This window comes from Haliaeetus albicilla, chromosome 26 (genome assembly GCF_947461875.1).
Source record: "Haliaeetus albicilla chromosome 26, bHalAlb1.1, whole genome shotgun sequence".
Classification (NCBI taxonomy): Eukaryota; Metazoa; Chordata; class Aves; order Accipitriformes; family Accipitridae; genus Haliaeetus; species Haliaeetus albicilla.
Window position 1 is genome coordinate 7,642,279 of NC_091508.1, and position 25,132 is coordinate 7,667,410.

At 46.3% G+C, this 25,132-nt stretch overlaps 1 protein-coding gene across 2 annotated transcripts; it reads right to left on the reverse strand.

Moving 5' to 3' along the window:
- Positions 1–1,146: 1,146 nt before the first annotated feature.
- On the reverse strand, positions 1,147–24,578 carry KLHL12 (kelch like family member 12). Of its 2 annotated transcripts, XM_069772015.1 has the most exons (12): positions 24,453–24,578; positions 24,020–24,217; positions 18,534–18,687; positions 17,514–17,731; positions 14,692–14,841; positions 12,776–12,890; positions 10,169–10,275; positions 9,001–9,196; positions 7,606–7,764; positions 6,335–6,433; positions 3,105–3,291; positions 1,147–2,745 (listed from the first exon to the last, which is right to left on the reverse strand). In XM_069772015.1, the coding sequence occupies exons 1-12, from the start codon at positions 24,537–24,539 to the stop codon at positions 2,619–2,621; spliced, it is 1,797 nt and encodes a 598-aa protein (XP_069628116.1). In that variant the 5' UTR covers positions 24,540–24,578; the 3' UTR covers positions 1,147–2,618. The 2 variants fall into 2 exon arrangements, with proteins under 2 accessions (XP_069628116.1, XP_069628117.1); XM_069772016.1 differs by lacking the exons at positions 24,020–24,217; positions 24,453–24,578 and adding an exon at positions 23,443–23,463.
- Between the last annotated feature and the right edge of the window lie 554 nt (positions 24,579–25,132).

Consider the following 25,132-nt stretch of genomic DNA (forward strand, 5'->3'; position numbering starts at 1 on the left):
CAGAGCTTCACTCTTACTGGTCTGTGAGAATCAATACCAGCTTCTTTCAAGCAGAACATTTTGACCCTTTGTTTTACCTTCAACAGTAGCCTGTAAGTTTTCTCATCTCCAGCTATGCACAGATGCAGACCATTTGGAAGATTTATATTGTTCATTATCTAGCTGGAAATGCCAGTTCCCCTTCAAACCCTTCAGTACATCTTGTCCCAGAAGGGCGGTAATGGCGTCTCATGTCCTGCTGTGACCCACTTCCAATGCTGGCACTTCAGTCTGCGGAGCTTCAGCAGAACCACACACCCAACATGGTTTTTTTCAGCACTAGCCACTTCTGGAGCTGAATCCCACCTGAGGCCTTTGCAGGAGAGCAGGGCTGGTCAGGGAAGGGAGAGGAGCTACTGACAGCTCCAGGTTCAGTACTGGAGCCTGGAAACTCCCCCTCTATGTGTCTGTCTCCCTGCAGGTGTCAGAGGTACACAGGGTACGGCAGATCCACATACGAAATCAGTGAGTGCTTGTGAGTGCTTGTGAACACTGCACTCTCCCAAATGGGGCCTTTTACCTGTTTGGTTCCTTACTTACTTCTCACTGGCTAAAGAGTGACAGAGAAATTCATCCTGAGGGAGATGTGTCAGGAGAGGCTATTTAAAATCTAGACTAATGGGCGAGGTGTTTACTAGGGGATCAGGCAGTGGGGAGGGCATTCAGTCATCAAAGGCTGCTGGGGCAGGATGCTGCAGTTTGCCTTGAAATCAGCAGAAGGTGTATTTTGTAGCTTCACCATTGACAGATGAATTAATATTGGGCTCCATTCATCCCACATTTCCATGGTGGACAAAGGAGCTGTTATTTTTTGCAGCTGTGGGCTCTATTATAACAGTATTATCACAGCCTTTTCCTCATCTCTGCTGCCACAGTCTTCTCAAGCAGATCTTGCAAGAAATTCACCCCCAGTTAGCAAGTCCTCCAGGCCCGACAGGTTTTTGTGCCGTGGATCTCAACAGATGGAGCAGTTGGTTTTTACTACCACACTGAAGCTGCAGGGCAGAGGCACAGCTGATGGTGGCTGCCTGGTTTAACACGGTGTTTGTACATATCCTCCACACAGTAGTTAGACAGATGTCTTGAAGGTAGAGAACAGAAGCTAAATTCCCACTGGCTCAGGAAATATTTTATTCTTTATATTTTCATTAAAAAATAAACATAGGAAACAAAACCACAGAACACTTGTGTGATAGAAACAAACGCAGAAAGTCAGAGCATTGGCTGAAAGTGCATAATTAAGTCATGCTACCACATCCCTGATCCCACCCTGTCCCCCAAGCAAGGAGTCAGCAGTAAGCTCAACGAGCAGCACTACACAGAGCCCAGGCACTGCAGGGGCCAAGCTGATGGCAGAGGAGAGCCCATGCTCCCAGAAACAGAGCAAGGCAGGAGACATGCTGAGGAGAGAGTGCTCTAGTGAGCCAGTGATGAAGCTCTCACTTGGGGTTTGTGGGGCAGGTGAAGGATAGCTAGTGTAAGAAGATGTGGAGTTACGAGGCAGGACAATAAACAGCTGAGAACAAAGGGCAAAACAGAATCATGGGTGTCACTCCAAATCAGCCCTGGAAGCAGAAAAATCCTAGCTAAAAGGAAAATCTACACAATGAACTTGACTGAAAGGCTGATGTGGGTGCACTGGACAGAGGTTTGTTCAGGGACAAACCCCAGTCGCTCACCAGCAAGATCTACAGGGATAGTAGGAATTGTGTCCCTACTTTCAGGGCCTCAGCCTTTACAAGGTTGATCTCCCCACAGGGGTGGGAGCAAAGGCACTGCTGCATCACAGCAAGGCTCCCGCTGCCAGAAAACAGTGCTTTGTAGCTGGATCTGTCAAGCTTTTTGAGGGAAATATGATGTGATGAACCTTGCTGAGCACAACTGCTGCAGACCTGCTTCTACACCAGGCAATGAGCTTTTCCTCCTGCACTCTGCCCCCTGCAGCCTCAGGCTTTTGGGTCTCAGTAGTTGACAGCTTTAATCTGCGACTCCTTTTGTGTGCAGACCTGTGAGGAACCTGCAGACACAGCTACAGTGCAGGACCCTCTTACACACGCTCACTCAATTTGGCTCTGCACTGATGTGTGCTTGAGGAGCATGTTTCAACATTCAGTATGTACAAGATGATTTGAAGCTGGAACATAAGAGCAGCTGGATTCACCCTCACACATCCACGTGGCTGAGAGCAACCAGAGGACCCATGTGGTCCTGCAGTGGCTGAAGAGACCACCCAGTTGTGTATGTACATGTCCTTAGAAGCGTTCACCAGGCTGGCTGTCACCAAGGCTGGGGCCATCTCTGCTCTGCCGATAGACTTAGCCACAGGAACAGCAGAGAATGCAGCTTCTCCTGACCTACTTCACCACCTTTCTCCAGCTTCACACAGAGCCCCCGATTTCAAATGACTGCTGAGATAACACGTTTATGCACATGCTCAAGTCAAAAGCAGCACAGAAAGCTGCTGTTCTGGTGCCTATTTCCACAGCATCCACAACTCTCAACAACAGTCACTGCAAATCACTTGGGACTCTTCCTCCAGCCGAGACTTTTTAGGATGTCCTTTGTAAATTCCCTCCAGATCACTTCTCCCGAAGGACACAGACTCCAGCGTCACAGCGCTGCATCCCCAGGGAGGTTACCACTTCCCAGTTGTCAATGATGGGATCATAGCACTCAATGCTGCTCAGCAGTGAGTTGCCATCGTATCTGGAAGGAGAGAAAGTTACAGGTGAGGGATGCCACTAAAGAGGTTGAGGCGTTCAGAGCCCTTCCTGGGAGGATGGACAGCTGCATACAGCAGGAACGGACTGAAATGAAACCACTGCATTAGGTTCCCTTTTGCTGTCTGCTGCCACTCTCCTGCCTGTCTTGGCCCTGGACCATCATGCTGCCTATTTAGCTTGGGCACAGTGACTCTGTGGGCTCTCTCCTCTCATAAAGCTTGAAATGTAAATGTGAGGAGAGGCCACCTGAGACAGGGCAACAGGCTGTGTCACCTCAACTCGCTTCTTCCAGCAAACAGACATGCAGGGCATCTCCCTCTGCAGCCCAGGGCAGCCACTTACCCAGCGATTGCATACAGCCTTCCCCGCAGCACAGTGGCCCCCACGTAGCAGCGGGGAGTTGTCATGCTTGTTACAGTTGTCCAGGAATCAGTGCGAATATTATAGGCTTCCACGGAGGAGAGATGTGCTGTCCCATCGAACCCACCAACTACATAAATATGGTCATTCAGCAGAGCCACTCCAGCCCCTGGAGAGAGAGAAGATGGCACAGTTACACCCATGAGTGACACTGTCAGCACCATGCCCGGGGCTTGCTGTTACAAGCCTGAACTAGGTCAGTTCCTCTCTCTTCAGAGGATGTTTTCTTACATCTCCCACAAAAGAGCTGTCATAACCCAGTGCCTTCTGTTGTTGTCTCCAATATGATACATGAAAAGCTGTAACTGTACCAAATGCTGCTGAATCTCTGGCATAAGGGGGACTGAGCAACAGTGCAGCCAGGGCAGCACTAGCAACATGAGATGTTCACCTTGGCTGAAAGACACCCTGACTCCCTGAACAGACCAGCACAAGGCTCACTCTGCTGGCAGGTTGCTGGCTGGGACTCTGTCAACATGGAGACAGGTTTCTCTGGTGTTTCTGGCTCCCTGGTGTCACCCAGCCCCTGGCTGTAGCAAGGAGAATGACGCTGCTCCATGTGAAGCTGGAGAAGGGATTTCTTTGATGTTGCTCCTCTGGGAGACAGGGAAATGAAAACTGGTGTCCATTGCACAGTGACAGAGGTGTAAGTGACCAAAGCATCTGTTCACCTGACCCAGTAAAAGCAGTCAATAATGCAGTTGGCCCAACTGGGAATTTATGACAACAGCAGAAAATAAACCCATGCCAGCCTCTGTTTCTCATCTGCAGCCCCCTTCAGGTAAAGCACCAAAGAAGGCAGTAAGATAACAATGCACTTACTGGCCTTAGGTGCTCTTGCCGACAGCCGTTGCTGTTTCGAGCTGCATCTCAAGAGCAGAGTAAACCCTGCCAGGCTGTTACCGTCAACACATTGCACTGATGAATATCCCAAAGGAAACAAGCCAGCTACCTGCAGCTCTTGGGCACCTATCTGTTTCTTCTACAAACAGGGTATAAGAGACTTTCTGTTCCACTAAATGCAACCTCACTTTCACTGTCTGTCCTTGCTGAGAGCACCAAAACAGCTGGGAGTGGCCAGGCTGCCCCAGTGGGCTCTCTGATGGCTTCAGTGAGGAAGTCTTTGGCTGAGAAGAGAGACCAGACCAAGGCCTAATCAGGGAAGTTGGGTCTAGCAATGCAATATGGCCGTGGTTTCTGAGGGGTGGCCTACCTCCAGAATTTGTCCTAAGAGATGAAGAGAAACAAGGAGGAGACAATCTCTGTGAGTAAAGGCAAGATTACTTTTAGTCCTGGTCTTTCTTGGAATTCAAAGACCTGCATGCAGACAACTCTAGAAAGAGTGTCAAAGCCTTGGGGCAAAATAAATTCTAGAGGGTCCAAGGTCACGAGGATGGATGGACTGGAACTGACACCAGGATGGAGGTTGCAAGTGCAACTGGTATCTAAGCTACTAGTAGTTAGGGGTGTTAGTACCACAGAGCAGCAGCACAAAAACGTGGGTCAAAAAAGTTCTTGGGCACAGCCCTGTTTCAGATCTTGGTGCTCCAGGTCACAGCACTAAGGAAGGAACCTGGCTGAGCCAGTGCCAGGGTCAAGAGCCTCACAACGTTCCTGCTCACTTCTGGTACTGAGGAACCTGCTCTGCGGGCCGAGGCACTGCTACCAAAAGCGTCCAAGTCTTGTGGGAAACTAGCATGGACCTGGGAAACCCTTCTTATAAAAGGTTTTCCCCTTGAACTCTTTGCTCTTGGTCTTGCCCAAAGCCATCTTCTCTGGTGCACACAACAGACCCCTTGGGGAAAGCTGTCTCATCCTTAAGCTTTCTAGAGATCCGCGGATAGGTCTTGCATGTTGCCTCTGACATAGGAAAACCCACAGATTTTCTCTTGTGCTTGAATGGGGGGGTCTTCCCGGATGTGGAAAGTAACCAACTTCTAAATCAAATCCATTCTTGGCATATGGGAAATACTTTCCAACCCACACTTAACAGGAATAGCCCTGTCACAGGAGTAACTATTTAAAGCTTGGGGTTTTGGTAAATGTCACTACAGGAACAAGAAAGCTTAAATGTGTTTAGAACAGAGACCAGTTTTAATTGAGTAACCAGCACTTGTCCCTAAACCAGAACGCTGCAGCAGACAACAAACAGAAACAATGCTGCCTACGCTAATTGTAAAGGGCATTTATTGAAAGAACTGGCGAAAAAGCAACTTCAAAACAGTTTTGGAAGAGAGCCTGTAAGCACAGCAGAACTACACCATTGAGAACCACAAAGCTGTGGAGGCACTGAGCATCCTGCCCATCCACACGTGGCTGAGCAAGGCCATGGCTGCTCGCTAGCACGGCCGTAAAGGTCTGGGGCAGGTGGCCTGAGGCACAGTGCGGTAGCAGAGGGCCAACACTTGAGCACACAGGAGCTGCACAAGCCCCACAAGAACTCCTTTGAGAAATGAAGGAGAGCTGAGACAGAAAGTTATTCCAAAAGTAGGATTTAAACTATATTTTTCTCCTAGATACAGCTGCCAAACTTAAAGCTTAGATAGAATGCCAAGCAGGAAAGACAAAATAAGAGTTAGTTGCAGGTAATTCATGTGTGACTGCACCATGTTTCAAGTAATTAGCATAAGACTGTTGCAGAGTGACACTGCTCTGGCAGTGCTGCTCTCTGTGTTACTGCTGCCCCAGGAGCTGCGGCTCAGCATTTCACAAAGCAGAGAGGAGGTGAAGGACTAGCCTGCCAGAGCACTCCTGCCTTTGCCATGTCCTGTGCAGCTGATGAGCACCAACTTAGCAAACTGTCTCACTGTCTTGCACTATGGTCTGTAGTTCGTTCCTTGCTAGCTTTTCTCCAAGCCATGTGCTGTTCCTAGTTATGGAAGTCACACAAGACTTTCTCTCCCACCCTGTAACCTATAACCCCCCCATATTCCTCTATACACATCTTAGCATGGGATAGAGACATCAGGCATGTGAAAATTAATCTTTCTCTTGGGGAGTTAAGTCAGCATATCCTAAAATCATCCCTTCTCAAAATCAAACCACCCACTGGGGTGAGTCAACGTCCTCCAGGGCAGCAGAACAAACCAGCAGTGACTGCTTCCTCAGTGCAGCACAAAACATTTTGACCACAAGGCACTGTCGGCTCTTACCTGAGCGCTTAGTGGCCATTGGGGTGACATTTGTCCAGTGTCCAGTGTGGGGATCATACCTCTCTACAGAATTCAGTATGTTCAGCCCATCATAGCCACCTGAAACAAAATACAGGAGCAAACAATGGGTCTGACTTCTGGAAAATGTTTTCTGCATAGAGAGCAATAACACGCCTGGTTCATCCTTAGCACAGTGTTGCACTGCAATCAGCACAACTCACAGCACACTGGGGCTGGCAGAACAAAGAGGATCCCTGCAGCTTGCAAGGCCAGGCTGGAACCAGGTCAGAGCGAGCTCTGCCCCTGCACTGCACAGGGCCATGCTGGGAGAGAGCATCACCTCTCCAAACCAGTACAACCAGGTTAGTACCGCACTGCCCAAAGCTGCCTCTGAGCATGCTGATGCCATCCCATTAAAGCAGATGTACAGCTTCCAGACCTGGCGCTGGCTCAGGGTCTGTGTGCTGCAGCCCACAGCTGCCAGCTGACGCTAGGAGGCTACATGGAGCTGTTTCACAAGAGGATACCGAGAAATCTCATTGTGCAGCTTCAGCAAAGGAGCATCTGCCTCAGGGGACAGTGTGAGGAAGAGGAATTTGGGAGAGGGAAGTGAAACCCATAAACCAGCATCCAGTATCTGTGACTCCACTGGAACAGGACTGCAACAAATGTGGGTACAGCACTGGGCCTGCCTTTTCTAAGGCCCAGAAGGTGTACCTACAGAACAAGCTTACTGAAGTCTTCAGAGTGATTTGCCCTCTAGCACTTTCACCATATTCACAGTTGGTGTGGGTCTCTGAAAATGAAACGAGTGCTACAGAGAGGAGCTGGAAAACATATGGCTCAGCATACAGTTCTGGAGCACTACAACCAACGTTGCTTTGTGTGGAGCAGATGGACCCTCTGTTCTGTGGCTATCTGCTTCATCTGTAGGGCATTTTAGCCACTGCCCAGTCCATGTAAACCTCAGCTGGCACTGCTTATCCCCCGCACTTCAGCCATCCCTCAAATGTTGGCTGATTGTGTCCAATTTGCTTCTGACAGCATTTACTGTAGTTATATGGCAGCTCCAGTCTAAGCCATTGCGATGGTAACAGTGAGGACAGGCTGCATTTGCCAACAGAGCGGTGCAGTGCCCAGTGCAGTGAAGTTAAACCTTCTCTTCTACCTGGACGTGACATAATTGGTGCTTCCCACAGACAGCATCTGCGCTGTCATTTCTGTAAAAAGCAAGTATTTGCAGAATGCCTAGAGGTCCTAAGGATACCTACCGAGACAGTAGATAACTCCATTAGCCACAACAAGCCCCGCTCCTTCCCGTGCTGTCTGCATGTCTCCCAGCATACTCCACTGATCAATGTTAGGGTCGTATCGTTCCATACTGGTGTGACGTCGGCTTCCATCAAACCCACCGGAAACATAGATCATGTCTGCAATGTTAGACAGAGGTTGGACTCAGCGAGTCATGTATCAAGCATGCACATGGACCAAGAAGGCCCTCACAGATGGAGCAAAACTACAACACGGACTGCAAAATACAGGAAAAACTATGGATCTTGGCACATTCGGAGCTGAGACAAACCCAGCCTCCTCACCTGAGCTCACTACATTAGCCTGCACATAGAGCCAACAAACAAAACACACAAAACCCATCTGACCCTTACATCTGCTTCTTGCTGATAGATGAAAGGGAACACACACGCCCCAGTTATTTTTTCCATGCTGCAGAACCTACTGAAACACTGCCAAACCCTGCCTATCACTAGCATCATGTCAGCACCTCCCACAAGTAAATGCTTACAAGGTAGTAAACACACAGGTAGCAAAAGGAAAGAAGATCCAAAAGACTTGTCTGGATCATCAAGATAGGTCCCTTATACTGGAGAAACTAATTCATGCAATGTTTTCACAAATCTGTCATCTTCAAAGCAGATGCATTTTTAACAGAATTTTCATTATAATAGATTATTAACAATCTAAATAACACTTAATAAGACTTAACCAATATTAATTATTAAGAAGATATTCTAATATATGCATTAAAGCACAGAATATTCATTAGAGCAACTGCTATTTTAGTGGCTAGAAAACTTCCTCTCCTTTCCACACCAACTTTTCCCTGACCTGTTTATAACCATTTGTTGTTATTCAATTCTTATATTGCCCATTTCCTTCTCGTGCCAACTTATACTCATAGAGAACAATCATATCTCCTCTTGGCCTTTGCTTTGCCAGCATAAGCAAGCTTAAGTGTTCTGGTTTGCTCAGTAGTTTTCTTCTTCCAAGCCTGTCCTAAGAATCCTACTCTGCACACGCTCCAGTTTCAGCCTCTCTCGAGTGCTGGATGGTTACTGCTGTACTTGGTGTCCTGCGCTCAGTAATATGCGACACTGTCACCACCCCGAGAGCTTCCCACTCCATAATCCATCATAGTGTTCCTTTCCCTTGATGCACAGACACATGCCATAAAAATGAAGTGGAGGCAGAGCTCCTCTCAGGATATGTGGGCAAGTTTTCCACTTATACATCCAAATGACGAGAAGGCAGAATTTCAGACTCATCTCCTCCCTCGGAGCCATCCCACTCGGCACATACCAGCTCAGGGCATTTCAGGACGAGAACTGAACAGGCTGTACTACCCTGCCAGTACAGTGACCAGTACATACCTCCAAGGGTCGTGGCTCCTGCCAGGCCTCGCCGTACGTTCATTGGAGCCACGGAGTACCAGATACCATCCTCATCTGATGTATAATCCAAGCACTCCACTGAGCTGAGACGAGAGCGACCATCATACCCCCCAATCACATAGATCCGATCATGCAGGGACACTGTAGCAACGTAACGCCTCTTACGGGTAATGCTCTAAAACAGTAAGAAAACCAAAAAGGTCAAGGAGAGGAAATAACAATGATGCATGGAGACCAACTGCTGTTCTTCCATCCTCTTTTGCTGCTCTTTTGGAAAGTGCCCCAGTACCACAGAGGCAAACAGCACTATGGATTTAAAAGATATAGCCTTAATGACTGTGTCTGCTTTCCTCTGCCTGTACTCTGTCTCTGCCATGCTCTCTTCTCATGGCCAGGTCTCTTTGCACTAAAACATTTTACACTAAATGTCATTTATCTTATGCTGCTACTGAATCTTTGATGCATCTCAGACGTTTGCATGCCTCCCACTGGCTCCCTGCAGAGACTGTTAATGGGAAAATGTGGAGACTCAGAATATTTGATGAAAATACCTGAAGCTTTTAGCATCCAAAAAAGAACAGAATTTTGGGACACCAGGTGATACTGGGTCTTCTGTGATTAGTGATATTAAAGAGGAGGCAGTTCTCCACCATTTCACACAGATAAAGGTGATTTTAAATTTGGGTAGAAATAGTCCTCAGTGCAGGAATTCTCTCTTCCTTACTATCTCCCATTATGCTTAGAAACAATGAAACCAGAGAGATCATGCAGTCTGCCTGAAAGCAGGACTGATTATACTATTCCTACTGACATTTCAAGTATCATCACTAACCTTAAAGCTTAACACCACTTCGATAAGAAACATGATAGCTCTCACTCCCACAAAAAAGATGTGGGTCTCTGTAGGCTCATCTGATTAGAAATGAGACAACCACCTCTTATACAAAGCTTACTTAGCAAATCTGCAAATGTGAAGCAGTTTCAGCATTCACTATGTAAATCTTAGCAACTCTAAAGAATTTCTGTCAGAAATTCTAAGCAGAACACAAAGGATAGCCCAAAGAGGAATGTTATATAGCTGATGCTACAGGATCAGTGTTTGATCACAGCCTGTTCAACCCAGTGGTGGTCAAAAATGGTTCCTTACTGGCAAGAAACTCCACTCCTGAGTCTTTGGGTCGTATTTCTCCACAACATCAATAGGTGACTGCTGGCTGCCAAAGCCGCCAATCACAAGCAGGACTTCATTAGCTCCTAGAGAAAAAAGGGAGAGCAAAGTCAAGTCAATCCCTTCACAATCAAAGGGTCACCTCAAGGGAAACACTCGAAGAAACACAGAGCCTTCCGTGGTGCAACAAGCTGCCTCTAAATCCCCGTTTTCATCACTACTGTGAAGCAGGCACCTAACCTGGCTACAGGCATTTGGACTCCCTCTATCCACAGTGGGGAAGAAGAGAGAGAAACCCTTCCAGGGTGCACGGCAGTAAGACTAACTCAGGTGTTAGGAGCTGTCTGCTGGACAGCTATTCCTCCTAATATTAGAGGCACTTTGAGAAGACAAGCTGCCTAAGTTAGGTGCTGAAGTTGGCTCGTTTATATCTTCTTTCGTATTCTTTCCATGATTTTTTTCCCAAACCTCTTACCACCCCATGAAAGCTGAAGGAGGATGGCTGCTTTCTTGCAGCCTCCTCACAAAACAAGGCCTTCTCCCCTCATTTGCAAGTGACATCCAGACCAGATGGCACCTTTGTTCACCACTTCACCGAGAAACAAGTCAGGCTGACTGAAGCCTGAAAAATTAATGAAATATTTTCCCAGTATGTATTTTATATGTACATTTATATGTATTTTATTTAATTTGTTTCATAAATGATAAAATACATTTATATGTATTTTATTTCAAAGTTGCCTTCCCTCTACTTTCTTTCTGTGAGATGGTCCCTGAACTTTTCTTATTTTCTCCCTGACAGTTAAATAAGACTTGTGACCTGGAGAGTTTTAACTTCCCTTGTAATGATTACCTTGAAGGTAGGCTTCTATCATGGTTTTAAAAATAGATGAGCATCCTCTGGATCCCTTGGGCCCTTTCTGTAACAGGAAGTTTTACTAGAGTTGAGAACTGTCCAGCTTTTCATTGCAGAAGGACTGAACACCAAACAACAAAGATTTAACAAGACCCTGTCTGTCACAAAGCAAAACATCTGTCATCTCAGATGAAGAATAATAATGAAAAAAACCCCCAAACCTGGGAAGGATTCACAAAAGAGCTCCAACAACAACAACAACAACAACTTGGAAAGCTTCCTGTACAGTCTAATAGCTAAAAGTGCAATCATTTCAGTTTATCCCATAGAAAGTTAATACACAACTTGATCACAGTTTAAAGTGACACATGACAGGAGCATTGCTGACAGCAGATGGTATTGAATCAATTAAAAAAGGTAGGGCTGAATCCAGAAAATGGACCTTAGCAATAAGGTGCACAGTTTAAACCTGTACAATTAAACAATAAAACAGTTTTGTAATGTCTCCTTTATGTACAATTAAACAATAAAACAGTTTTGTAATGTCTCCTTTATCAGGTGAAGCATTTCAACTAAGAACAAAGTGAAACGTGTCTTTCTAAAATGACAGGTTGAGCTGAACTGCATGTCATTGAAACCAATGTAGGATGTTCCCACAAAACCAGGAGACATGCTGTGGCCTGGACTATGCTGGAGGTCAAACCACATCATAATAACATTCCCTTCAGGCCAAAAAAGTTTAAGCAATGTGTCTCTCTGACAAACCTAATTTGCCCTCCTCCTCTAGTGGTTAAACTTATTTCTGTCCCCTAAAACACTGTCAATAACAGGAAATGGCCACGAAGGGTTTTTTCAGGGTCCCTCTCCACTACAAAAGCAGCAGCACCAGAGAACATGCAGGTAGGTTTGCTTGCAGGAAAAGGAATCAATGCTGGCACTGATGGCAGTGCCCTGTGAGTGTGCCCGGGATAAAGGCATGGCAGAGACAGTCCTGAGAGAGTGAGTCTGAAGGTAAGACAGGGGGCATCATGTGAGGAACAGCCATAGTCATAAAGAAGCCATTAAAATAGTTTTCCTTCTTCTGTAGGTCATTCCTACTGTTTATGTTGCTCTCAAGTGCTTACACCCCTAAACCAAGCATTTTCCTAACCATTCAGTGACTGTGCTTGGTAGGAGTTACTGAAATAGAGGAAGAAATCATCATTTGTTTGCCTTAATAAGACTAGGGGGAAAAAAAAAAAAAGTACATCTGAAAGGAAAGAGGGACCTCTCCATCTCCCTCCTTGTGCCTTCCCCTCTGAGATTCCCTGCTGAAAACTTGCCTTCACTGTAACACAGCTGTCTCTCACCTCACAGCTTTTTGTTTCTGACACCGATACCTGCCTTTTTAGACAGGAAGAAACTCTTCCCACACTTCATGGGCAGCTGCATGCTGAGACAAACATATCTGGAGGCACCAACAACTCAGAAAACTGGTTTTATGGTTACAGCAGAGGCCTAGGATTAAAGGCAACCAACTAGTCTCCACACTGCCACTAAGCAATTGTGCTCTGAATAAAACATACCTCTGTCCTTTGCTCTAGTCCCTTTCCTGTACCACTGGGGACTGTGGATTGACAAGTTACTGCTGTGAAGCACTTCAGTGCAACTACAAGGCACTAGACATGGTGTATAATACAATACCTGCCAACGCCCCAGACCTTCTCAGTGTCCCTTCCTCTGCTGCTCACCTAGACGTGCTCTTGTCCTGGGTCCTTGCATCTGACTCCGAAGCTCAGGCCGAAGATGAAATTTCTTAGCTTCATCTACGAGGTCTCTGCACTGCAGACTGCATCGTATAAAAGGCTGAGGAAAAACATGAGTCGCTGGTGCATGCAATGTATTTTAAGATCCCTCATAAGAACTGTCCTAAAGCCAACGCTCGTCAGTTCAGACAGCATAAAAATGCCTTGTGTGCAGGCTGTGGCTATTAGCGTCATGGTGCAAATACTGCATGCAAAGAAATGCAAAGACAACTTAAGACTGAACTGCAGCTGAAAAGATATGGCTCAATTCTCACACAAAGTCTGACACTGCAGGTTCCGCAATGAAAGTAACTATATTGGAAAACTAAGGAAAAGCCACTTCTGCTACATTTAAGCCAGCAGAAGTAAGGCTGAGAAGGGGGACTGGCAGTGAAACTACACTTGAGATCAGTTTGGCTGGATTTGCCCCACATAATCAACTCTCAGCATGCACCTGCCATCAAAGAAGAAACAAGGAGCACAGCACAATGAAGCAGTTTAGCTGGATCTATTAGCTTGAAGTAGTAAGGTCTTCTTTAAAGTAAGTGGGGGGGGTCCTGCAGCCCAAGTACAGTCTCATCTTCTCTTTGCATAATGCTGTTTAATTCCCCTCCCTGGCTGAGGGCCTGGACCAACCTCCCCTGAATGTTCGCGTTCAGTTCCCTTTTGGGCATTTGGCACTATATGCTGCTGCAATAAGTTAAGATTTATTTTACAAGTTCTTGGTGCTTGTGCAAGAAGGCCAGGGTGTTCAGAGATGATGCCATGCAGGGCCAACACTCTACTCTCCATGCCGAGATGATGATGTCCCACCAGTGTGTGTCACTCCCAGACTGGAGAGGCCATTCTGTGCAGTAAGAAACCTGAGGCCCTGCGTACACACCGTGTTAGGCTGGTTTTGGAACAGATCTAATTGTTTTGGTACCAGTCCCTTTCACATTAGTTTCAATTTCAGTTTAAAGTGGACCATAACAATCTGACTAAACATATTTTAGTTCTGGCACAACTTAACTGCCTGTTAGCTGCCCTTATTTAAGAACATCCCTAAAAAGCAGTTGTATCACATTAGAGATGAATGTTGCTAAATCAGCCATTTCTCTATGTAGAGAAGAATGTTATTCAGCACCTGTCAGGTGACAAGGGTTAGTAACCACTGATTATCTCACATCGCCATCAAACCAGAACGCTGGTTTGAATTTCTCTGTGCCTTCCTGTCAAACCTTTCATGGGGGCAGCATCACTTCTGGTTTGGAATTAAACTTCCATTGCAAAAGCTTAATTATCACTTGTCATCATCCACATTTTGGTTTGCCTCTGCAACACCCCAGCCACACAAAGAAGCAGTATTAGATACGGCTCTTAGCCCTGTGTTGGCCCGGCACCTACACACCTGCTGTCCTTCTCATTCAAAGGTACATGCTTGCCATCTGCACCTAAACTTCTGAGGAGCCATTTCCTCCCTAGGATGGCATGCCATCAGCCTTCAGCCTAGTGAAGGAGACCTGCTGCTGCTTATGAATGAAAGGCAGAAAGCACTTGTTAGAAACTATAATGGATGACAACAGAAAGGTGCTACATATATCAGAGGAGACAACTGACTAATTGCTCTGGATGGGGCACCCTTCCAGCTAAAAAGTAGGATGCTGTAACTGCTGGCACAGCAAACTACTTCTGAATAAAACACTGGGCACTCCTGCTGAACAGGGACAACTCCATAGTGTCAGCATCAAAAAGCATCAGCAGAGAAAGCAGCTTTTAACATGTTCTGTTAGGACAGTAGGAGTTTAACTAGGGAACATGGCAATCACACACAGATACTGGCTCCCAGCTGTTCTGTGTCCATGGGCCCAGGCTGCCTATACCTCGGTGTCGATGACGTCTGTGATGTAGCGGGGGGTGAGAAGCGGCATGCGCACGTACTGCAGCAGTTCTGGCAGCGATGCTTCCCTTTCTTTTTTTGAGTGCTTCACCCAGTTTATAACTGCCTCAAAAACTGGCTCTTCGGAGTCCACCTGGAAAGAGGAAGCACACACTGATCAGACTGCAGGATAATATTTCAGCTACTGCCATGGAACAGACAACTTCCAGGCTGTTGACACTGCTTCGCAGCTAGCAAGAGAGCAGGACATTTCAAGTAAGAGCCTGTTATGGAAATTCCCAGGAGCAGTATTTACAAGCACTATGAAATCCCCCTTTTTTTTTTTTTCCCCCCTTAAAACTGCATTTGTTTTTGCCTTACAGCTGAGATCAACAACTGGCAGTATGAGTGCCAGAAAAGTGAGCTTTATGGTACACAGCAGAGCCAGAAGCTGGGAGCCACCACTGATGAGAGAGTGCAGTGACAGGCAGTAACTAGCAAGGCAGCTCCCCCAACTTCTCAGCAGACCTGCAAAATGCAAAGTACCATCATAAAGATGATCAGAATCTCGTTTCCTTTTTACGGAGCAGTGTCTCGCTTAACCCCCTGCAGCCCCCTGCCCATGCACTGCTCCTTTAGCACCTGAGCCATACCAGGTACGTTTAAGGTTTTTTTTTATTTCAATCCACATTTAAGAAACCATAAACAACTGGATTTCAGAGTGGAGAACCTCAGGGCGTGAATATTACTGTTTATTTCTACTGTTTAATTTATTTGTTGGCTAGTTTATTTCTCTCTCCATTTAGGACCAGCACATGCTGGTACTTACACCACTTCCAGAGATCACACCGATTAAACCATTTATGTCTGATACCCCTAGAGAACCTCAGGTTCCTCAGGTTTGGACACCTATGATTACCAAAACCGAAAGAACTGTAAAAAGCTCTGTAATATATTATTTAGGCTTGGTTTTCTTTTTGCACATCTTCAGATCATCCAATGTAAAAGCAAATCAGACATGAATTTATTATCATGAGGTCTGTCAACTGTTATTAAATGTGAAGATAAAAGTAGATACTGTAATACGAGGATTGAGCCTTCCCAACGATATATGACTGGTCCACTTTGAAGTTCAGTTTGAAGCTGTCTGTTGCAGAAAGTTCTGAAGCAGGGAGCCACAGAGGTTAATTACGTAAGGCAATTCTTCCAAGCCATTGATTTATATTTGTTACAGTATAATTTGAAATGGCCTCTTTTTATTTGAATTACAAGGAAAGGACAAGCTGAGCTCACAAAAGGAGAGCAGAGTACTTTATTGTTTCCAATCTTCCCCACCTCCTCCTTAAATGCAATAGTCCCACATCGTTTTATTCCCTCCTGAACTGACTGTCCTCTGATATATTTAACATTTTTGTTGTTCGTGAAATCATTTCTGTTTTCTGATAAACGATGAGTAACACTAAACACAGCATCACAGCGAGGACCTGCCATTATACGTTGTTCGTGAAATCATTTCTGTTTTCTGATAAACGATGAGTAACACTAAACACAGCATCACAGCAAGGACCTGCCATTATACTTCTCTAACAGCCAGGGGATTTTACGAGGGTGCTCCCTCAGTACCCTCTAATACAGCACACCACCTCTGCACTGGCACAGCAACACACAGATTTGCTCCCTTCACCTTCTTAAGGTATTACAATGAATGCACACCTTGCTGTGTGTCTGCAAGGCCTGAATCAGTCCTTCCAATCCACAATGAATTTTACTTCGCCTGTGTGGATCATCTGATTAGTTTAGCTGGGTCACTCTCAAGTTCCTCATTATTTCCTCTTCACTGTCCAGAAGCATTATGACAGTACTCACTACAACCCACATGAGCTCAAACCCTCACAGCATTAAATCTGCGGCTTGTTAAACACCGAATACACTCAGGTCTTTCACTGCTATCTTGCATACTCTTTCTCAAGCAGGCTTATTAACAACAGGATGTCAGCTTGGCTGAAGGCCACTTTCAAGGCATACATCAAGAATTGTCCCCTGGCTACCCCTGTATCGGCTTTTCAGGAATTCCAGCAAAGATATCACTCACATTGGTTTGCTTCTAAGAGTGCATTCTAAGAATGCTTCAATCCCTTCTTTTAGAACTGAAGCAAATATCAACTCTCAACAAAGTCCATCTCAATAAAAAAAATCAAGTCCCCTCCCCATTACCAAGGAACATTCAACTTATTCATAGAATGTCATGGAAAAAAGTATTTGACAGGTTCCAGCCAAATAGTAAATCCTCCAGAAACCAACCTTAAGGGAACTAAATCTGCATATAACTCCCTGAAGAGTCAGACTACCCTGAACCATGATGCATTCTGTTGCTTGTAGAAGTAGAGGACACCCAAATGCCTGGGATGACATATGCATTCTTTGTGCTGCTGAGTAGCATGCAAAGGTCTACAAATAGAAGTTAAAGTCTTGGGTGTATTTCTGAAATGTACGCATTGAGACAACTTGTCTTTGTAACCTCTGAAATCTCCTCCAGGGAAAGAAGGAGACAAGGGAACAAGAACTCTGCAGAGGTAACTAACTGTGATTGTTTTACTTGCAAGAAACACTTGTGTGACAACAAATTCTTACATGTTACATGTAGCTACATGTTACTGATCAATTTCAGATTACATGGCTAAAAAATTAGAAGCAGCTTCCTGGAAATTAAATTTCAAATTCAGGAACTGTGTGAGAAGTCCACCCTAGAAGTATGGACTGATTTCTGACTGGTTTCAATGTTTTACTTCAATGCTTTGCACAGTAACGGTACTTTTCAGGTTTTACCTGAATTTCATCACACTTGATGAGCTTTTCAACCTCTTCTTGATTTAAGAGGATAAACTCTTCATGCTGAACCACCTCTGGAAAATGTTTCTGGCTGAAGACCTCTGCAGCTTGCATTAGATCAACACAATTGTGTGTCTCAGCAAAATCCCGAATGCCCAAACAATTTGATGGATCCAGCTGGCTTTCTAGAAACTCACAGCAAGCTTGTTTCACACCTACGGAAAATTGGAGGGGTGAATGAGCACTGCATGCTTACTATCAATCCACTGCTTTGGAAAGGGCTTCAGAAAAGAAAGTTCTAAACAATAATGAAAATCCAACTGAAATAACAAGCTTAAAAATACTACAGAAACACACACATGCAAGTATTTCTTTGGAGGGACGTGAAAACACCAAGCAGTAGACCACGTGTTTGGGCTGTTTTGATCTCTGGCTATTCTATTTAAACGCAAAAACTAAGTAAGTCTGATATACTAGGAAAAGACTCAAATGTGAGTTGTACGCAGCTTCATGGATTATAAACAAAAAATGTATATGCTAGTGGACATACCAGATTTCTAGGTTTTCTCCAATGTCTTTTTGATAGTTGCCTGGGATTTGGGATAATTGCCTGGGATAGCTCCATAGGTGCATGTGCAATGACATCAACCAGTCTGTTAACGACCCAGACGTGCTATGATGGCAGGTCAAATGACACGTAGGATTTGCTTATTATTATAAGTTGACTGAGCCGTAACCTTTATGTGCTATACAGCCCACAATTCCTCTTGGGAATTCTCATGCAGAAATACAGTAGCGCAAAACATGGAACAATAACCTGTTTTATCATCTTTTTTTCCACCCAAGTCAGCTCCTCTACCAATAAGACCACAGCGCACAAGACAACAGAAGAAGTTTGACATAAGTACTTATAAATATCATGCCTCCCACAATCTGTCTTCCATTTACAGAAGGTCAGACAAACCAAATCTCTAAACAGCACTAATCGTGCAATTTGTGCTGATACTTGGCAATTACCTTTCAGCTGAAGCAGACATGCCGCTGGGAGCAATTCTTGGACATTTTCTACTGTCACGTGAACAGTTTCTGTATATACAAAGTCTAGCAGGATTTCCATGGTGGAGGCTGTCAGTCCCTGGATATCTACATAGGGTTTATCTTTCTCTGAGAGCTGTAAATTAGAAGGGAGACAAAGGTTTATTTTTCAGTAATGGCCAACAACGGTCAGCAGTTTTTTAAAATGTTATCTGTCACGAGAGGTTTCAACAGAGATTTGTCCCTTCTCTTCTTGTGCTCACTGAAAGAATAAGGGAAGGAGGGAATTTCCCTACAGGATTCACTTACAGGGTGAGTAAAAGAGACAAAGTTCATTAGGGATCAGGAGAACAGTCAAACTGCATTGTAAAACAAGCAAGCTGAGATTAGAGATAGCAGAGATTACGTGTGTCATTTGTGCAAGGCAACTAAACTCCCTCCTCCATGCAGTAACTCCAATCTTTACTACAAGGAACAGTCCAGGGGGATTCCTCCCTGGGCTGGATGTGTACGACACACTGCAGTGTACATGGAGTCCCCACCTCACCACTCCACTCTAAAATCAAACCAAATCAAACTCTTTCCTAACTGGTCAATTCCTGATCCATTCTGCAAGCTTATGGTAAAGGTTCCTAAAAAGGATAACTATTTATAGGCCAGAAAGTTCAGAGTTAAAGGTTAAATGTAGGTTTAGCTTAAACATTTGAAAAGAAAACAATAGTACATACAGTAATGGTACTTATACAATCCTACTTTGTTCCCTGACCATTTTATCACCTCCAAGATACATAATCTTGGAGTAAATTTTTTTTCCAAGGAATATTACCCTCTCAACAGTCAATCTTTGGGAACAGTAAATTCTGCAAATCCACCAAATTTGCACCTCTATAGGTACAAAACTGAGATTATATTTCACAAAGCATCAGCTTTGTGGTTCAGTGCATCCATTACGAAGCTGCTGGCACAGCATCTGATGATTCATGAACAATGGGCTAGCAGGTGGACTCACTAATCACACCCTGCACATAGCTGCAAGCTCATCAGTATGAATGGACCTCAGAAGGCTGTCTCCATGCAGCACGCAGCAAAACCAACCTTTTTTCCCATGACTTTTGAAGAAGTAGTCAGTATCAGTGCAAGCATGATTCAGATGAAAGCCATTGACTTTTCTTGCCAAGAATGAGCCTGAAGTTGGTTACAGACAGATTGAGCAGAGACTCAGTGAACAGGAAGCATGATCACTTGGCTTAGAATCTGCCACAGTTGGGGAAAAAGGAGGTAATACAGCAGTAGAGAAAATAAGAGCAGTCAAAGATATTCCTGCAGAGGCATTTGATGACACAGCAGCAAAAGAAATGTCTCTGCTAAGACTGAGACATTTCTATGATGCAAAGAGATATGCTTCACTGTAGAGAAGAGAAACACAGGAGGTAATGGTGATACTCAAAGTAATTTGAGGGAAGAGGCCATTCAAGTCTGTTGACACAGTGAACGAACTTTATGGCATCCAGAGTCAGAAAGGAACAGCAAACTACCGTGTCGGACCTGCTGTATGACAGGCCATGCATTGCATTTAGAAGCCAAAATGAGCTCCTAACTTGGGCTAGACAAAACATTTCCAAAACAAGACTAAGCTGTTTGGTACAACAGATAAAGGACACAGATGTCACCAAAGGTCAGAACTGTCCTGTCCCCACAACCAATATTCAATAATCAGCCATGCACATACTCTCTTTAGACTGCTGATCAAAACACAAACCATGGGGACAACACTAATACTATAGAGACGATCACCTCCTGCTTTCCTTGTACCTCTGCTACACTCCACTACTTGGTTTTTATTTGTCTCACAGTTTGCTCACGTGCTAAGATTGCTTGGAAGGAAGAAAATATTTCAGGTACACAATGTATGTGATGCAGAATAACTTGGGATCCTAGCATCATACCTTAAAGAAGGGTATCAGAGAGGAGACAACTTGATTCTGAACATCCCATGAAGACTCTGAGCTGTAGCTCCAGACTGCATATGCAGTGTTAGAGAACTGTATAGAGTGCTTAGCGCTGTGCTGTTGGGACAGAGAGAGTCCCTCTTTTATCAAGACATCCACATATTTGGACTCAGAAGCAATGCAAAATTATGGTCATACAATGCTAATCAAAACAGTATAAGCAGCTTTCCTTTTGTAGGTGTTTAGTGGTATGAGACATCTCTCTACACCTCTACTGTTAGAATTTCAGATTAGTTTCTCCCTTTGTTGTTTAATATCAGAGTTCTGCTAACCAGCAGGAAGTAAAGCCGTAAGGGATTGATACTCCCTAATACAAGCATATTTCTTAACACATCATAAAAAGCATGCAGCAGTACAGATCCAGAAATCAATTGCAGCATCCAGGAAAACACTTTCCCATAATTAAGGTGAGTCACCTGGAGACAGCAGGATTTTTATCCCAGGATGCCTACGTTGCTGAAAACCTTAAGGCAAGGGCTGCAGTTCATGGCTCTGTTGTGAAACATAATGTTGATGTCTCCCATTCCATCCATAAATCATGTAACTCACTCTGCAGGAGAATAGGCCTAAAATTTTGGATCCACTTTCTTATCTAAGGCCACTTCTTGGTTTTGCCTTCACTAATGCAGATACACAAAAGTATATTGCAATAAACCCCTTCAATTTCTTCTCACCTATAGGGGAAAAGAAATGCTGGCATGACAGTGCTAATACGTGGCTCACTGCATCCTGGAAGGCGTTTACAGTACAGTGAAGATGACCTTGTAAGAACTTGGAAACAGAAGTTGTTTATTTTCAGAATAAGAATATTTCTCCAAGTTCTAGGTGAAAAAAACACCTTCAATTTCTAGAACATACCCTCCAAGAGAAGGCAGACTAGTTTCTTTCTGAGGTGGAGCCAACAATCAGCTCTTACACATCCTGAATTATGCTAGCTTGTCCAAACAAAGACAGAAATGCCAGTACAGAACTAGGATCCAGGGGAGCATTTACTAAAACTGCTCTTCAATTTTCACTACAAGGAAGAACCCTGTAGGTAAAACTGATGGGCTTTTCAGTTTTCCCACACTACTCAGCACAGGGGTAAAGTGTTGTGAAAAGCCAGGGGTTCAACAGGTGATCAGTGGCTTCTCTCATTCTGGAAAATGGGAACAGAAAATGGGAAGAAATTAAGACTAAGTAAGATTGAGAACTTTTTAAAGTAAATGTTAAAGTCAGAAGTGAGAGAAAGAAGGAAACCAGAGATGCATGGACTGGCAAACACAGTTCTTGATGATGATAATCTCTGATGACAGTTTCAGTGCTACACTGGCTGTGCAGATGTATCATCATGAGTGACAGTGGACATAAGCCAGGGATCAGTTCTGAACAAAGCCTTGTGTAGCCCACGTCTGACAAAAGCCATGCATTACAGCTAGCAAAGTAATCCCCAGATTCACAGGAGGTGAGCGAGGAAATGCAAAGGAAGCCCTCGCAGAGACTCCTGGTCCATTATGCAATACGGCATTTTGAGTTCCCTCAAGTTACAGCCATGGCCAAAACACTCTGTACCCACAACTGTTTGGAGAGTGACCAAATGCTGTCCCACTGCACTCACCAACATACTTGCCATTGATACACATAGGAAGCAGGTCCACTTTGAGGCTTACCAAGCTGTCATTTCCTGGAAAGAACGCTCTCACAAACACTCGGTAATTGTGTGTGCCACTTGGCAGGTTTGTCATTTTGGGGTTTCCATATGAAAAAGCAAATTTGGAAGAAATACAAACTAAGCAAAAGAAGTAAAACCCTTAAAGCAGCGGCAATTTGGGAGCGTGAGAGATCGAGCAATCATGCCCACTGAGCACATTTATTTTTCTAGGAAGAATTACATCTATGAATTAAGGTCACTACAATGTTACAGTTAAAATGAGAGTATAAAGAAGGAAGGAGAGACGGTCTCAGCTTAGATCCAAAGTATACCAATCCTCAGCCTTTGTTAGCAGCCACAAAGAATGTTCTGTAGCACACAGAGTGATCAGATCTCTGTAGACTGCCTAGAAAAAGTCCAGGAAGTCAAAAGCATTGACAGGAACATAGAGGCAAACACAAAGAAGCAGAGACAGTCTGCTACACTGCTGTGCACCTTGAAGCTATTGATAAACAGAGAATTTCAACCTCCAGGGACTGAATTTGCTTTGCGTATTTTTTTTTTAAATTAAATTTCCTTTATGCAGAGAAAGAGCATAAACCCGACAAATTTCATGAAGACATGGACAGAAAATATATCAGTATGTGGTCAGTCTACATATGCCTCTTTTTTGGTGGTTTTGCACAGGACTATGAAAACTAAGACACCTGCTCACTCGACACAAGCACTGAAAGAAGTAGGCACACAGACAGCTCTGCCAACAGTGTTCACTGCCGGATAAAACAATGAAGAAAATTATTCTCTCCTGCAAGGACTGCTGGGCTAGCAGGGAGGTCTTTAGGACCTTTGAGCTACTTAGCAATTTTTCTCCCTGCTAATGGGGAAGCTGCTAGAACAAGGAAAGCATCTTCTGTAAGAAAAAGCCACAAAGACTGATTCAAACTTCTAAAAGACAAAGCCAGGCAAAGTATCTCATATTTAACAATACGAATGAGTGCTAGCTTTAGCTCAAATATTACCTCTCAGTGATTCAGAAAAATAGCACGCAGTTAGTACGAGTCAATACAGTAAGTACTCTGAGAGCAAAGGTCCTCACAAGCGAGATTTGCTGTGTGCAGCAACTGGAGCTTATAGTCTCACCCCCAAGCCCAGTGCTAGAGGTTACATCCTCTCCGCAAGAGCAACAGCACAACCCAACATGTACCAGCTGATCAGCCAGTGCGAAAGGGAGACCAGAACATGAGTTAAATACCTCCATTTCAGTTTTAAAGGGCTGCCTTAATTCACCACCCGCTCTAAGGTGCACACCACAGCTCACTCAGCTTTGCCCTAGGTGGGGCTGGTACCCTCTGCAAGAAAGATGCCTGGAAGCACGAAGACCATAAACCACCACTAGACAAATCAGTAAATGTATCAGAGCCTTCCAGTTTGCCAGCTCAGCCCGGCAGCTCTCTGGTGCACAGGTTGGTCACGCAGCAGACAATGATTCAGGACCACGGTCCCAACTGCAGCTGGTAACTCCCACCACGCCATGATAAAGGGCTCTGGGGCCACCGTGAGGAGACCTAGAATCACCACGAGGGGCTCCAGGGCCCCCAGGAGAGGACCCAGAGGGCTCCAGGGCCCCCAGGAGAGGATCCTGGGCCACCACGAGGGGATGCAGAGAGACCCAGGGCCACCACGGGGGGATCCCGGGCCCCCACGAGGGGATCCAGGCCCGGCTGCCGAGCAGCTTGACAGAGAGCAGCCCGAGCACTGGGCGGCCCTTCCTCCTCCACCCGCGGAGCACCCAGGGCCGGCGGCAGCCCGCGGTCTCGGGGCGCACCGACCTCGCTGGTGAACATGGCGCAGAAGTAGTCGCTGCAGGCGGCCAGGACGATGCGGTGGGCCGGGAAGTCCTTGTGCTCCACGCGGAGGGTGACGTCGCAGAGCGTGTTGCTCTTCCGCAGGGCGTTCATGGCGTTGAGGATGGACTTGGCGTGCGAGTTGGTCATGATGTCCTTGGGGGGGGCCATGGCGCCCGGCACCTGCGGGCACAGCCAGCACGGCCACATGTCACGGCCCGCCCGCCGCGCCGCCAGGGGGCGCCCTCCCGCCGCGCCGCGCCGTGCCGTGCCGCCCCTCCCCTCCCCTCCCCTCCCTCCCTGCCCCGCCCGGCTCGCCGCCGCGCCGGCGGCCGCAGGCCGCCCCGCGACCCCCTGCGGCGCGGCCTCCCCGCCGAAACGCGTCGCCGCCCGCCCGGGGCGGCCCGGCCGCACTCACCGCCGCGGGGAGAGGTCCCGGCCCGCACACCTCGCCTCCCTCCCCCCCCCTCCCTCTCCCCGCGCGGCGCAGCTCCGATGGCGTCATTGCGCCGCGGCGCCTCGCGACCCCGCCCCTGGGTGCCTCGCGGTTGCCAGGCAACGCGCTCCTGCCGCCGCCCCGGCCCGCCCCGGCCCGCCCCGGCCCCGCGTCCCTCCCGCAGCGCCGGCCACCGCCTCCGCGACCCGGGGCCCGGGGCCGGCTGAGCGGTCCCGCACAGAAGCGGGAGGAAGCGGTGCCGAGCGGGACCGCGGCGGGGCGGGTGCCCGGGCCCGCAGCGGCGGGAGCGGCTTGGGCTCGCTCAGCTCTGGGGAGGTTGGAGTGAAATATTACAATTTATTTGACCCTTGTCTTGGCGGGGGGGCGGGCCTGGAGGCATGGGCAGATCCCTCACAGAGTGCCGGACACGGGCCACGCTCTGCCTTCCCGTTTTGTCACCCCTCGAGGGTGAACACCCTGGAATTGGCCCGGCCAGAGCCAAACCAGGAGTGAGACCCTAGAAGAATGCTTTAGAATCCCAGTTTTTTTTAAACGAGTGCTATTTTTGAGCTCTTCCCACACACACAACTGAACATCTCCGGCAGATTGCCTCCAGCTTACAACCCTGAGCTCTTGGTGGCTGCTGCCTCTGCTCCCCCCTG

Excerpts from the sequence above, each read along its gene's own strand:
- KLHL12 (XM_069772015.1), bottom strand. The coding sequence starts at position 24,539 with ATGACGCCATCGGAGCTGCGCCGCGCGGGGAGAGGGAGGGGGGGGGAG. Across the intron at positions 24,218-24,452 it reads CGGGACCTCTCCCCGCGGCG|GTGCCGGGCGCCATGGCCCC; the intron begins GTGAGTGCGGCC and ends CTGTGCCCGCAG. Across the intron at positions 10,276-12,775 it reads CAGGACAAGAGCACGTCTAG|GAGCTAATGAAGTCCTGCTT; the intron begins GTGAGCAGCAGA and ends TTTTTTCTCTAG.